The 14783-nt window shown below is 34.4% G+C and overlaps 1 protein-coding gene across 1 annotated transcript in view; it reads left to right on the forward strand.

Moving 5' to 3' along the window:
• The first annotated feature begins 361 nt into the window (after positions 1 to 361).
• The window catches only part of hyx (cell division cycle 73 hyrax), a 31364-nt gene continuing 16942 nt past the window's right edge, over positions 362 to 14783 (forward strand). The window contains exons 1-8 of the mRNA XM_089231183.1: positions 362 to 860; positions 3465 to 3570; positions 4880 to 4918; positions 7076 to 7157; positions 7338 to 7396; positions 8014 to 8099; positions 9588 to 9804; positions 10957 to 11061. Of these exons, the coding sequence (XP_089087309.1) occupies positions 730 to 860; positions 3465 to 3570; positions 4880 to 4918; positions 7076 to 7157; positions 7338 to 7396; positions 8014 to 8099; positions 9588 to 9804; positions 10957 to 11061 (825 nt within the window). The 5' untranslated portion in view covers positions 362 to 729. The remainder of the gene's footprint in view (positions 861 to 3464; positions 3571 to 4879; positions 4919 to 7075; positions 7158 to 7337; positions 7397 to 8013; positions 8100 to 9587; positions 9805 to 10956; positions 11062 to 14783) is intronic.

The raw sequence follows: 14783 nt of genomic DNA on the forward strand, positions 1-14783 counted from the left end.
AATTTTCAGCATCCAGTATAATACTGTGATAATGCACGAATCTTTGGGGATGTCGATTCTTCTCCTCCCTCAAAATATATAAAATCGGGGCTGAGGTACCCAAAATTCATTTCGCACACTGAGTTATAAGCACGGGCGTAGCCAGAAATTTCGTTCGGGGGGGGGGGGGGGGACCACTTTCATTTCGGAGGAGGACCAAAGTGACAGAACAATGGATTTGGCCATCTTTTTCCCTTTTTTCGGTAATTTTCTCACATTTCGGGGGGGGGGGGCAGACCCCCAAGTCCCCCCCCCTCGCTACGCGCTTGGTTATAAGTATACTTATAGTTCAGTGATTTCGTACGATGCCAAAGTGTCGGATAAGGGCGGCCCTGCCACGACCTCCTATATAGCCTAGGTTATCTAGGTGGTCGTGGCCCTGCCCAAAGTGGCTCTTTAATACAGCCTTGCCCCCGTCCGGACTGACAGGCGATACGGCCATGTAACAGAAATATCCTTTTCATTCTGTTTGCTGCGCATGCGCAGTAGCGACTGGTATGTGTATTTTGATGTTAATTAAGCAAAGCATCTTGCAGACAGTAAATGAATAACAAGCGTGTTATATATGGAGAGTGGATTTCAAATATTGACTAGCGCGTAAAGTCGTCTGATTGTAAACTCACCGTCGTTGTGTGGTTTTGGTTTTGTTACCGGATTGCTTTTCTGTGTTGCGGATCCTGCATATGAGCGATGGCGGATCCCCTGAGCTTGTTGCGACAGTACAACGTCAACAAGAAACCCATCACCGAGAGGAATGGACAGATCATATTCGGCGAGTATTCGTGGCCGAAATCAGTCAAGACTAATTACCTGGTCTGGGGGTGAGTAGACATTTTTTATCCTTTCAATAATAGCGTTGCGTCATGGTAACATGAGCAATCAAGGTCTCTCCATGCCATATACGCTCTCCAGGTTTGGCCCTCGAAGTCATCTGATGTGGCCCGCGAGACCAAATCTAACTTTCCTTTTATGTAATGAACAGCGCATGTGTAGATCACTACCCCGGGGCCATATTTACAGATCACTTTAGTAGTAGTACATTTAGCGAATCGCTCGTAAATGAAAGTTTTGTTGTACATTTCCGAATCAATGGACCCACGGTGTAGTTTCACACCACTTAAGTGGCCCACGACACATTGCGCCACATTTGCAGATCACTCAACCCGTCTGCAGCACATTTGCAGATCATTTCAGTCGTACACGCTCAATCCAGGCCATAGGTGGAGATGACTTGGAAGTCTGGGAGGCACGATGATGATGTCAATTCATCTATACATATATGCAGCAGATCAGTGGACTTCTCCTTTGATGCGTGGGGGGGGGGGCATCTGTATCTCTAACCCATGACCCAGGCCCGTCATTTGGGAGTCTCCCTCCCCTGCCTTTTAAACATACAATAGAGATGGATAAGCAGTGAGTTAGGCCTATATATACACATTTATTGAGTATAGGTTTTTTGGCCCCCTCCCACTCCTGGTAAAAGTTGAAATGGCATTACTGGCTCGACCAACCCATGACTGAGTAATCTGATGTGGCCTGTGAGCTCAAACCAAATTTTGTAAAAATGAACTCTACCACATATTTACAGATCATCATATGACCCGCAGTGCAGTTCCTGATCACTTGAATAACCTGCTGCATATGTCCAGATCACTTAAGGGATCGGCACATTTCCATATCACTTAAATGGCCAGCGTCACATTTGCAGATCACTCCACTGATCTGTTGCAACTCACAGATCACTGAGGTGACCAGCTATGCTGTTCAGTTTAACAAAAATGGCCCATGACACATTTCCAAACCTATGAAGTGGCCTACACTCAAAGGTTGAGCATCCGTGGTCTATACCAATACTAAACGTACATGTTTATAACGACAGTAGACTCTTGCTAATCTGAGACATATCAGATCAGACTCGGTGTGTACTAGAGTTTAATTTAAAAAGCACATTTAAATAGTATAAAACTACTGCACCCAGACATGCAGTAGCATGTTTTTCCTCTTCTATGGCTTAAAGAGAACCTACCTAAAAATGCCCGATTATTGGATGGGCCAGACTAGGGCACTACTGTATTATTAAGAGTGCTGTGTAAAAATTTCATTAGAATATTATACACATATCTTTAGCATCTAGTTCAAATGCACGTACAGTAGATGTGATGGAGTCTTTTATCTAAATGTAATGAGCTTTCGAGAGAGAAGTCATTTTATGATTTTTTGATATTCTTTTAAAAAGGAAAGAAATGCTCACAAAAAAAGCTAATATCACTCTTTCCAATAATTATTCCCTCCAAATTCGCCAATGATTACTCATGCAAACAACTATTACTACAACTAAAGAAAACTTTTTTTTGATAATACCGATTTGGCTTATTTATCAGGTTTTCCGAATGAATAAGCCAAATTCTCTCTCTAACTACAGTAAAATCCTTTTAATGGATACCCCTCATATGCGGTCTTGTCACTCTTTTTCCAGCCAAATAATTATTTCCTCCCTTGTTTAATAAAAGTATGCATTTCAAACCCCTTGATTAATGGTTCCCCCCCCCCCTCTTTTACGGATGAATTTTTTTTGTCCACCGGTGTTGCAAAAGAGAGGTAGATTATTGTATATCCTAGAGATTAACCAAGATTCCAAAACTGCGGGTTGCCACCAAAGTGGTGATTCCCAGGTTGTTAGAAAGTGTGGTTCTTTCATTGAGTGAAAGTGTGCCATATCAGCTGTTTTACAATTCTGTAATTTGATGCTGTTTTTTGGGGTGGGAGGATTTTTAAGTTTCAGCTTTGCAGCTAGTAATTATTTATTTTAGTGGGAAATGGTCAAAATAATTATTTTATTGTTTACTTTTCAGAGATTTAATGAGCCTATTCTGGGGACATAGACGTAATTCATGAAAATTTTGTGTTTTGTCCTCTGACTCCAATACAGTAATAATGAGGGCTTAACAAATCGAGCAAAAATCTAGGCGACAACCAGATATTTTAGGAACTAGGTGTATTTCTTTTTGATATGACCATGGGCGGAGATGGGGGGGGGGGGAGTGCGTGGGGGAGGCATTGCCCCCCCCCCAGTGTCACAGGTGGAGTCGACTGATCTAATGTATATATGAGCTGACATCATCATCATCATGCCCCCCCAGCAATAATGACCTTGCCCCCCCAGACTTCCAAGTCAATCTCCGCCTATGGATATGACAAAGAAGATTTTAGGCGCCAATACTAATTTTTCAATCACCATGGCAACCTGGGATTTGTCAAGCCCTGGCAATAATGCATAGAAAATTATAGGCATTAATACCAGTTTTGTAGTTGTCATGGTAAGCCCGGCACCTGAGATTTGTTGAGGCCTGTAATCATGAATACTACTCAGCACTTCTGATTGTAATTGCATTTATTTCAGAATAACATCTGTTTTTGTTTCCTAGTTCTGGTAAAGATGGCACAACCAAAGAGTATTATACCCTGGAGTGTCTTCTTTTCCTGTTGAGGAATGTGTCTCTATCTCATCCTGTATACGTCAGACAAGCTGCTGTAAGTATGGCTCAATTAAGATTTCAAAAATTACAGTACGGCTAATCCAGCACATATCAGACCTAGAATGAGCTGGATTACCGAAATCACGGGATTACTGAAAATCAATTAAAAAAAAGCCCATTTAAATAATATGAACTACTTCTGTGCAATGACATGCTTTTCTCTTCTATGCTTGAAGAAAACCCACCTAAAAATCGCCGGATTATCCTGAAAACCTGATTATCGAGATTCTACTGTATTCCCTATATGCCTATAATTTTTTTTTATCAGAAATCCAGCATTTATACACATTTTGCAGTAAAGCTTTTATTCTAGGTTTAAAATTATTTCATTATAAAGAGGCTCAGCTATAATTTCATTTGTATTCATTGTTATAAGAATTCTAAAGGTGTATATATAAAATTTGAGAGGTAATATCGTACCTCTTGAATCAATTATAAATTGGATTTTCAATTTTACGATGTTAATATTCCTAGAGTTCCCCTTCCCCCATAAATTAATTTTAGTAAAAATCAAGGTTGGTTTTCTTTTTGGATATCTTTCTGAAACTTCTTCCTACAAGACAGTTCAGAAAGAAAAAAAAAAGCAGTAGAAACTAGAAACAGGAAAATAATGAAATTACTGCATTATTTCCTTATATATTGCTGAACATAATGCTTGCTATGTCTCATTTTCTTTGAAATAGCGAGATAAAATAAGTTTAAAAGATGACGTGTCCAAATCCTGGGCGTAACTTACCATTTCTGAAACTGAACATGGAAATGAAATATGTAATGGCAAATCTTCATATAGGATCTATAGTGAAATCTCAATAAAAGGATAGCCTGCAGATCAAGAAAAAAGTATCGTTGTAGAGGAGATTATCGGTATATTGAAAGACAAATGCTTAACATTAGACTAGGCATTTCCAAACAAGACTTGCAGAAAATATTGTAGATGGTTAATAATTATTTACTGCTATATCGACTATCGTTGTAGTAAGGTTTCACTGTGTGTAGAAACGAATCAAAAACTACTTTTTTAGAAATCTGATGTGTTGCAGAAAATTTGTTTATGTACTTATCATTATTACTAATACATTTCTCTTTTGCAGCCAAATAATAAAAGTATGCATTGCTAATACAGTAAAACCCCTCTTAACATTCCGATTAACCACCCTTCTTATATGGGCAAATTTTTTTTTTTTTTTGGCACACTGGTGTCTGCGAAAGATGGAGTTTTACTGTATTTTGTATTATATTTTGATGTTAAAAAGAAAGAGTATAGAAATTCATTCAGTTTTATGTTTTTTCTCCACTACGATTAGGCGGAAAGCATACCTGTTGTGAGACGGCCTGATAGAAAGGTGAGTTCGTTTATGTATTATAATATAATTACATTCGCCGTGTTCCACTGCATTAGCTGCCATGCGGGGAATATTTGTGGTTTCCTGCATGCCAGAAAATTTGAGTTGCAGCTTCTTGATAATTCTTATGTATCTGGACAGTAAGAATTGATTAAACTAGCTGATTTGAACCTTGTCCATCTCCTTCATTTTAGAATTTCTTCTGTTTTTATAAACTGCTTTCAGTTAGTTCAAGCTTTATGTTTGCTTTTGGTATCACAAATCTTTGTTTTTAAAAAAATGTTTAGGTAGATCAGATGGTTGTTAGATGACAACATACATATGAAGACTGCAAAAGTATTTTTGTAATCATGATCATGTAAAATTTGAATAAGCACAGCTAAAAATTAGGAATTCCAAGGCAAAACAGGATGGTAATATAAAAGCAACAGCGGCGTATTTCTTTATGCTCTGAACTAGCAGTGAAAAGTGCAAAATACAGTATTAGTATTCCATATTAAGTTGATAATACTTGAATTAGAGCAATAAGTAAACGCTTGATTATCCTTATCAACAAACTTCTGGGCAAATAATATTTGTTACTGTAATAAATAATTTTATTCTGATTCTCTTATATATTCAGTGCTTAATTTTTTGTAAATTGATATCAGTATTTTGAATATATTGTCTCCAAAGAGAAGAATATACCGAAATCTGTGATGTACGTCACAGAATAATCTGGAAGGATTTTTAACACTATTGTGAAAATTTTATCGCAGGACATTTCTAATCAGCCGAGGGCTTGTTGCTGAACAATGGGTAACATTCTGCTTTGGGGTATTCTGTGATCTTCACTGAACCTCACTTTTCCTGGCATGCCAGAAATCGACCAGACCCCAACAGTTGAAAAGCCAGTGTTCCTTGAGTTATGGGGCATGCCTGGTAATGCAGCAGAAATACAGTATATAGAATTCAGCATTATATTATCAACCTGAAAAAAACATGTTTTTTCCCTTCATGATAAATTTGCTTGAATTAAAAAGCTGAAGTTCCTTATGATCAGCATGAAATATGCAGCTTCTTCAACATTCTGTTCTATTTCAAACTCTCTAAAATTCCTAACTTATTTAAAAATATACAGGGTGTTTCAAAAAGAATTACCCGATTGGAATTGCATATATTACAAAAAAATATTGAACATAGACACTTAAGATTAATTTTATATTACATGGCTAATCAAAGTTTTTTTACAAACCAAAATAAAGGTGCTCAATATGTCCACCTTGGGATGCACGGCATATGTCTATAGGATAATCAAATTTGTCCCAAACTTTTGCGAGCATGTTTGCATCCACTGCTTCCACAGCTGCTGTTATGAATATCTTCAGTTCGGCTAATGTAGCTGAAAGGGGAGGCACATAAATGTAGTCTTTTATAAACCCCCACAAGAAAAAATCTCACACTGTGAGGTCCAGCAATCTTGGAGGCCAGTCTAGGAGAATGCCATTGTTCAAAAATTCTTGAACATCCAAGCTCCAGTGTGGTGGTGCCCTGTCCTGCTGGAAAATGAAGTCATCCGAATCGGTTTCTAACTGGGGGAAAAGCCAATCTTGACAAACATTGAAGTGGCGGTCGAAGGAAGAGTTAGCGCTACCTGTCGACAACTGTGCAAAACTCGAGATTTCCCCCTTTCTACATTTACATTATTTGATCAAAACGGATTAAAAGCTGAATAGTTATGATTTCTTTAAATCGGGTGATTCTTTTTGAAACACCCTGTACACTGTTGAACAAATATTAGGGCCCATATATCCAATTCAGTAGTTAATGAACTTATGAAATACCATGCCAGAGTACCACAAAATACAGTGAAAATACTTAATTAAATTTGTTTCTCATCATTTATATTTTTCTCTTTCTATTGTTATAATTTTCTGTCATGAAATAGCACACTGAAATTTTTTCTACTCTCATTTTTCCCATCTATTTTATATTTGAAATTCACCAAATTGGTCAGTTATATGTGATAAAACAAAACTTTCTTTTCAACACGTTTTGCAAGGATTTTATCCTAGTTCTTCCTGCAGCAATTACTTAACATTACACCAAATTTTTTTTTGGTTAATTTTATATATGTTGTTAGTACTCCATTCCGAAATTAATTTTTATTTGTCAAAGGAACTTCTGGCGTATCTTAATGGAGAAACTGCAACATCTTCAAGTATTGACAAAAGTGCTCCCATCGAGATACCTACAACAGGTCTGCTTTGCTTCTATCTCCTATTCTAATTGTAATAGTGACTGTAAGTCTCCTAATCATTTTCCTTTCAGTGAGTGGGATTTTAGGTGAATGTAGCACTTTTCATTTTTTTTAAATGTGTGCTTGTTATTATGCAACTATTGATTATCTGTAATTTGATTTCAAATATTTTTTTTGCAGTCAAACGTGTTTATGAGGAGCAGCAGCAGCAAGATGTATTCAAGAAGCCTAGACTGGAGGTAAACATATCCAAAAATTGTTTTCTTATGTTTATGGAGTTAAATAATTAAAAGAAAAAAATTATTGGCTCAAGTTGCATTTCATACAAAATCATCTGTATGCGTACTTATAAAACATTGAGATATTAAAACGACAAAATAGTGTAACAGGCAGAGATATATAGTTGAGCCATATTTAGACAAAGTCGGGAAAACACAAATATTTTGTGCTTTTTGAATATAATTTTGCATTAATAAACAAAACAAAAAAAATCAATTCGAGAAGTATTTAATTTGTGGTAAGGGAATGCATCTTAATGAAGTTTGACTGCAACTTCAGTTGTGTATCCATTTCATAAGGGACTTTTTATTCTAACTATAAATTAAATAATTTGCAAAAGGCATTGATGTAGTACCATTTGAATCTAGGTTAGCAAGTACCAAAAGTAACCCATATTTTAAATGTACCAACTGATATTAATTTGAATCTAAACTTTTTTATATTTAATTTGTTCTACCTTCATGACATGAATAAATTGCCATGACCGAAATCAGACTTTTTGCCTCAAGTGTAATTTCCAAGATTAAATATTTTTGTTTGAGTAATAGGGGAACCACTTTTTTTTTTCAATTTCTAGGAAGGTGAGGTTCAAAGAGCTAAAGACCAGTTAGCAGCAAGATTGGATGCTCCGAAAGAGTCATCTGTCACCACCGATAATATCAGGTATAATATATTTTTATCTATTTTATGTCATGAAAATCATTACTGGAGTTTTTTGAAGTAACAGTAGAAATTTATTCTTAATGAAAATTTGATTCTCTGCAAGGTAACGAAATAATTGAAAAATTCATTCAGAAACATTATCTTCTTGCTTGTGTAAATTTAAGAAAAAAACTTACAAACAAAAGAACCATTTAAAAAAAAGCATATTCAGTGATGAATGTCAGTGAATTTGTTCTGAGATCTATTTTTCCTGATTTTTTCTCCTAACATCTGATTTCGGTACTACTATTATTTCCATCTTTTACGTAAAAAACAAAAATAGAAAATACAAATACATATAGATCATATTTCTCTTCCTATCTGCCCTGAAACTATTTTGAAAGTTTATAATGCCTAGATTAATTTCTCATTCAGAAAGGTTCAGTTTCCTTAATATTGACTATGATTATTATCATATAACCTTCACATATCAACTAGTTGAATTTTGCATTTCAGCATATTCATAATCAGTTCAAGTAATTCAGTGAGAATTTCTTTCAAACAAGTATGTTTGTATAATACAAGAAAACAGTAATTGTGCACGAGAGTTGAATTTTATCTTTGGAAGATCCTTATACAAAACTTAAATTGAACAATTTATTTTTCTAATGTCGCTTCCACCAAGGAATATGGCACATATGCACTCAAATCTCGATAAGCCGAATTATCAATGGCCGACAAAAGACTTTGAGCTATTGTTAGTTTGACTTATTGGAATTCTGATTTCAGAGTGAGAAAAAGATTTATTAACATAACAGTACTATTGACAAATATCATACTAGGAAAAAAATTTCAAACTACTGAAGATGAAGAAATTTGAAAAGACAACTTATTCTAACTTCATGTTTAATTATTTGAATGAAGATATTGAGAAATAAACCACATGTATGCTATGTACTGTGTTATGGAAATGAACACATACATGATACTCATACAAATGAAACGAACTATAAATAAAGTGTATACAAGATTTTATGTCAAAAATTGCAGTGATTTTTGATTTTTTTTTGTCCTTTCTTGAGAAAGTCTAACTTTCTTCGAGCAGACAAATGAATCTTTCAAATTGTATTGCTAAATGTTAAATTCTGTTGCTAAATGTTAAATTCTGTTGCTAAATGTTAAATTCAGTGTTGCTAAATGCTACATTCTTTTTTAAATTTCTCTTACTCCCAAAACGTCAACTTAAAGGAAGAAAACTGAGTTATTAGAGTTCGACTCATCACAAATTGACTGTGTGTATATATATTCTCAACTTTAAACAAACTTTCTGACAGTTGGGAATAAAATTGATAATCCATATTAGAAGCACGTCTTGGAATTTGATTTTAAACTTTCCGGTGAAGACTTAATATTCTCAGCGGAATAGTTTTGATCAGTTGATTTTTTTTTTGTAGAGTTTTGAAATTTTGAAACTGATCATGATGCTTACAACTTGGTTTTTTCTTACAGGTCTTTGTCAGATGCTATGTCTGTAGAAATGATTGCAGCCATCAAAGCTAAACGTCTTGCCAAAAAAAGATCTACCATCAAAGGTGATGATGATGTTGCCACAAATTACACAGATATTCAGAGAATCATTGATTACGATGTTGATGTAACACGAGATATCATTAGCAGAGAACGGCAGTGGAGGACAAGAACCACTATTCTTCAGAGTGCTGGAAAAGTATGTGGGTGTATATATGTTATGGTCTGAGCTCTAAGTCTAGCATCTTTGCAAAGGTGCTGGCTAGGCTACTTTGTGAAAATGCTAGATTTTAGTCTAGACATGTCTAGCGACAAGTATAGTAAAATAGTTGTTGATTTAATATAGCAGATCTCGATTATTTGAGTGCGCATCAGCAGACGAAAAACTTGAGTTACTGTTGGTTGGATTCATCAGCCTACCCTATAATGTATAAGGTTCTGGGGCTGCATGAAAACTTTAACATAAACATATATTCAATGTATAGAATTGATCCGTATATTGTTAAAATATTTTGTTGTTTTCCAGATGAACTTATCTTTTTTTACTGCATTTCTTGAGTTTTAGAACATAAATTAGGGATAGGGCTGTCATGTCTTTCAACTAATTTTGTTGCTAAATAATGATACACCGTAAGCACAATCATAATGAAAAGGGTATAGATGGGGGGGGGGGGGGAAAGCCTTAAATCTCTGTAATGACATGTGATTTTGTACTTCAACAGTAATTTTTCCATTTAATTTCATGCAAGAAAATTGGTGACAAACAATTTCTACTTATTTGAAAGTGATATTCTTGTATACTTATTTACAAATGATATACTTTTATATCATTTGATATCCCCAAAGCAGAATGTTTTGCATTGTTCTGCAATGAGCCCTCAGTTGAGTGGAAATGTTCCACAATAAAAATTCCCATGATTGTGTTTTCTAAACTTAAAATTCTTCCAGATTGTTCTGCAATGTATGTTGCAGATTTCAACATATTCTGCTTTGGTTTGCCATGTTTTACTTTGATGGTACAGTAAAATCTGTATGAATCAGAATGTCAAGGGACACAAATAAAATTATTTTTTTATAAAAGTATCCATCAAAGTGCTAATTATCAACAGGAGTATATCATTTGATTTGTTCAAGATAGGTTTCTGTTTCACAAAATGTCTTTTTTTTAGACAGGTTTCACTGTGATTGACAATTTTTCAATTTAAAACGTATTAGGAAATGAAAAAACTAGAATTGTGTTTATCATGTCAAAATATGAACATTTGGTAATTATTTGGTAGTTTTTCCAAATGGAATGCACAGAGAATGAAAATCGATGCTATATATGTATATATAATTTTTTTTTATCTAGAACTTTGCCAAAAGTCTATTTCCTGTGCTTCAAAGCATTAAAGTTCGCGAGGAAGGTGGTAGCAGCAGAGCTGTAGAGCAACAAGTGCCAGTGCAGACCCCAAAAGTAAGTTTCACATTTAGCATTTATACTATTTTAATTATATGTTTATATGTTAGCTATTAATCCTATGAAAGAAAAAATAATGCTGTTCTACAAATAAAAATTAAAATCATTTTTCTAAAGATAAGTCGTGATTCTTAAGGAAATCTGCTTCCCAAATTCAAATTTGTAATTTGTTTCTCATTGTTAGGCATAGTTTTCAAGTTATAGGCAATTTCAGATTTTTTGCTTTTTTTTCCTCACTATGTATCTATATAGGTAAAATAAATATAATCACTATTCTGGCCACTTTTAAAATTGTATCAGACCATCCAAACAGTAAAACGAAAAGTAAATACAGGCCTATGAATTTACTGATAGGAAAAAAAATGCTAATTTATGTTTTCCCTAAAAGAATTAAGGCTTATTTTTTCCTTTTGGGATTGTTTTTGCTCTCTTGAAAGCAAAGTGTTCCAACAACAGCCAACAAGCATTGCAGGGATGTATTTGCCTTTTATATCATTTTCTGACAGTCATTATGAAGCCTTTCACCATTTTTGTCCGAAACATCACTGCAGTCCTAGGGAAAACAATGGTGGTGTGAATATACAGGAAATACTTTTAGGGACATGTTGTATCTTAAATTCATGTAGGCAGGCATTATCAGCTGTTGAATCAATGCTCCATAGCTGTTAGCTCTTTTCTTTCTTAGAAAGTTTTGCATTACATTCTCATAGCTGCCAAATCTCCCAAATTTTAGCTTCATCCCTCAACCTCCCAAATTTTTACGGAAATCACAAAAAATTCCTAATTGCACCTAAAAATTCTCTACTTCATTTAAAAAATCCTCACTTATGAAAACAATCCCTAAGGAATTTCTTGTGGGGAGGAAGCCTCTTTTTTTTTTCCTTTCGAAATGACGTCAAATGTCGTAAATGGGGAAATTCCCCATTTTACAAACCCTCTGATAGTAACAAGAAAGTTGTTTGTCTTATCGTGCAGGGAAATAGTTTAGCAGTCAATAGTCCTGGATAATAATTGAAGATTATGGTGACGCGCATATGGTCAAAATTTCTTTTGTTGAAGTTATGTACGTGCGATATAACAAAACATGAATGCTGATAAGCAATAACATATTTAATCAATTTTAAAGATACTTATTCCGATGAATTTCCTTTCATCAAACGTTCCAGAAAAGGGTGACTTTTACTTTTTGTACAAGTTGTGTTACGGACATAAACATCGGTCATGGAAAGACTGCCATCATCACTCATGTGAAATGAAAAAAAAAAAAACATCAAGCAAGTGTCACAAAAAGTCAGTGTTCTTCAAAAATTGATACTTTTTTCCCCTTCATCTTCCGATGATTTTGGGGTCATTCGCGCAGAATGTTTGTTCACAGCGTTTTTGATTGAACACAATATTTATTTATTTTTTTAGATCACCATTTTGAAGTTTTGGCCTCCAACTTCACTTGTTTTTTGTGTAGGGATTTTATTCCCAAGGGTTCAACTTCCATGTGTGTAAAATCCCTATTTTAATTTGACTTCAGGTTTTGAGTAGGGATTTTATTCCACAATGCTTTAACTTTTATGTGGAAAATCCCCATTTTATTTGGAAAAATCCCTTTCATATTTATTAGGGAGTGGTTTTAGCATAAAATACAAGTTCACGCAAAAATCTCCTGAATTTCCAATAGCTGCCAACTTTTGAAAATGAATTCTTGAGAAAAAAATCATGAACTTTTCTCTTTTGGTTCCAAACATTGTTCAAAATCTGTCTCTTTCTAGACAAGGAAACTTTTTGAAAGGTATATAAACCCCTTTCCAGATGGATTCATGTATTTGACAAACTCTTTTATAAGACCTAGTTTGATGTGAAGAGGTAGCAGCACACACACAGGACATCATTACTGGCTATTAATTTCTCTTTTTGTGTATTTTTTTCTTCCACTTTCCATTCAAGTTGAGGCCAAATCTTTCTTTTTTAATGGGAATTTCAGTCGCAGCTATTCAACTCGTGCAGAAAATAGCCACGTCTTGTTACATACCTAATATCATGGAAACTATTTTCAAATCCTGCATATTTTCCATTTGTGCTCATTGTATTTCACTAATTCAAGTATATATTTCAAAATATCATATGACTAGTCATTCACATAGGCAACTGGAACAGAAGGCATCACGTTCCCAATTTGGAGAACTCTTTTAGACTACATTTTGAGGCATCTATAAAGTGTCTTCATTTTTTCATGTAGCTCATATTTGAATTTTTTAAGCATTCATTAAGCCAAACATCATTGCGGAACATTGTCATGTTGTCATTTCCAAAATAAGGAAGATAAATTTGTTCCCTATACCTATACTCAGTTATTTTGTGTCCGGCTGTAATAACTTATATATAAATACATAACTACTGTATATCAGTAAAATTATTAGATAATTTAAAAAATCATTGTTGGATAACTAAAAAATTGTACCTTTACAGTAAAAACCTTTATAAACAGATACATTTCCATATAAGAAAATTTTTCTTGTAGAACAGTGTAATTGAGTGTAAGTGTTCTGTTAGTATGTTAAATATCTTCAATACTACAGTTGCCTCTGGATTTTACAATTTTTATCTTCTGGTTTTGAAAACATGTAATTTCTTTTATCATTTTTCTATTTGTAAACTTTTGATTCCACAAACTAATTGCCAAGTCTATTGGAGTTCGTAAAAATGAGCGTCAACTGTATCTTGAATTTTTAGTACTCAAACTGATCTAAGTGACAGTTTCAGTTCCAAAAGTTGTGTAAAGCCTATTTTTTCCCCATTATGAAAAGTGCATCTATTAATTTTGTTTGATTCCTTATGCAATGCACTCCGCGTAATGTGATCCCATTGGAACTTAGGGTTTCTGATAGCAACAACCAATTAGTAACAATATCTAAAATAAAACCAAGCAAATATGATTACCATATGTCCCATTTCACATTTCAAAAACAGAACAGCTCCATCCTCTCCTCCACAAAATTAGTTGCAAATGTTTGATCATGCCATTGCATTCCACTGGCTCATTTTCGTGTTTATTTTTTGTATCATACTGCCTTAAAATAGAAAATTTGCCTTTCAATCCAAGATCTTGCCTTTATTTTCATTCAACCCTATTGAGAAGTTTGAATATAACTTTTTTATGTGGATTACAGTACTTTTATGATCCAGTTTGCTTGAAAAAATTGTTAGCCCAGAAACTGAATCTGGTCAGTTGAAGAAACATTGAAAGTTTTTTACATTAGCTTGTCTCCATTGTAGTGTTACCAAAATATCAGTTGCACAATTTCTGGACAACCCCCTCGGGACAGTAATCTTCCGTTACCAAACTGGAAGTGTAAAAATAAACACTCAAATCTTTTAGATTGATCTGGAATGTCTCGTATGATCTCCAAACGGTGGCACCGCCAGACTGGTACTACAGCAGAATTTCTGTAAAATTTGATGCAACTTTAAAAACGCTGCGAGGCATAGAAAGAGGAGTCAGTGTTGTTTAGACTTTATCCTCAATGGGAGATAGTGAGTAATTGTAAATAGCTGTTTTCAGTGAATAAATTTCCTGAAAATTCTTTCATCCTCTGATTATTTTAAGGACTTGTGAGAAATTATCTGGAATAGTAGAAATACATTGTAAAAACAGTACCACATGTACCCGAATCATAGTGGCTACTATGGTCTGATTAGGGCAATGTGAATTGAGTATGGAACTATTT

Source organism: Pholcus phalangioides, unplaced genomic scaffold, assembly GCF_987345545.1.
Source record: "Pholcus phalangioides strain wild (caught in Gottingen) unplaced genomic scaffold, Ppha-v1.0 ptg000004l_1, whole genome shotgun sequence".
Lineage (NCBI taxonomy): Eukaryota > Metazoa > Arthropoda > Arachnida > Araneae > Pholcidae > Pholcus > Pholcus phalangioides.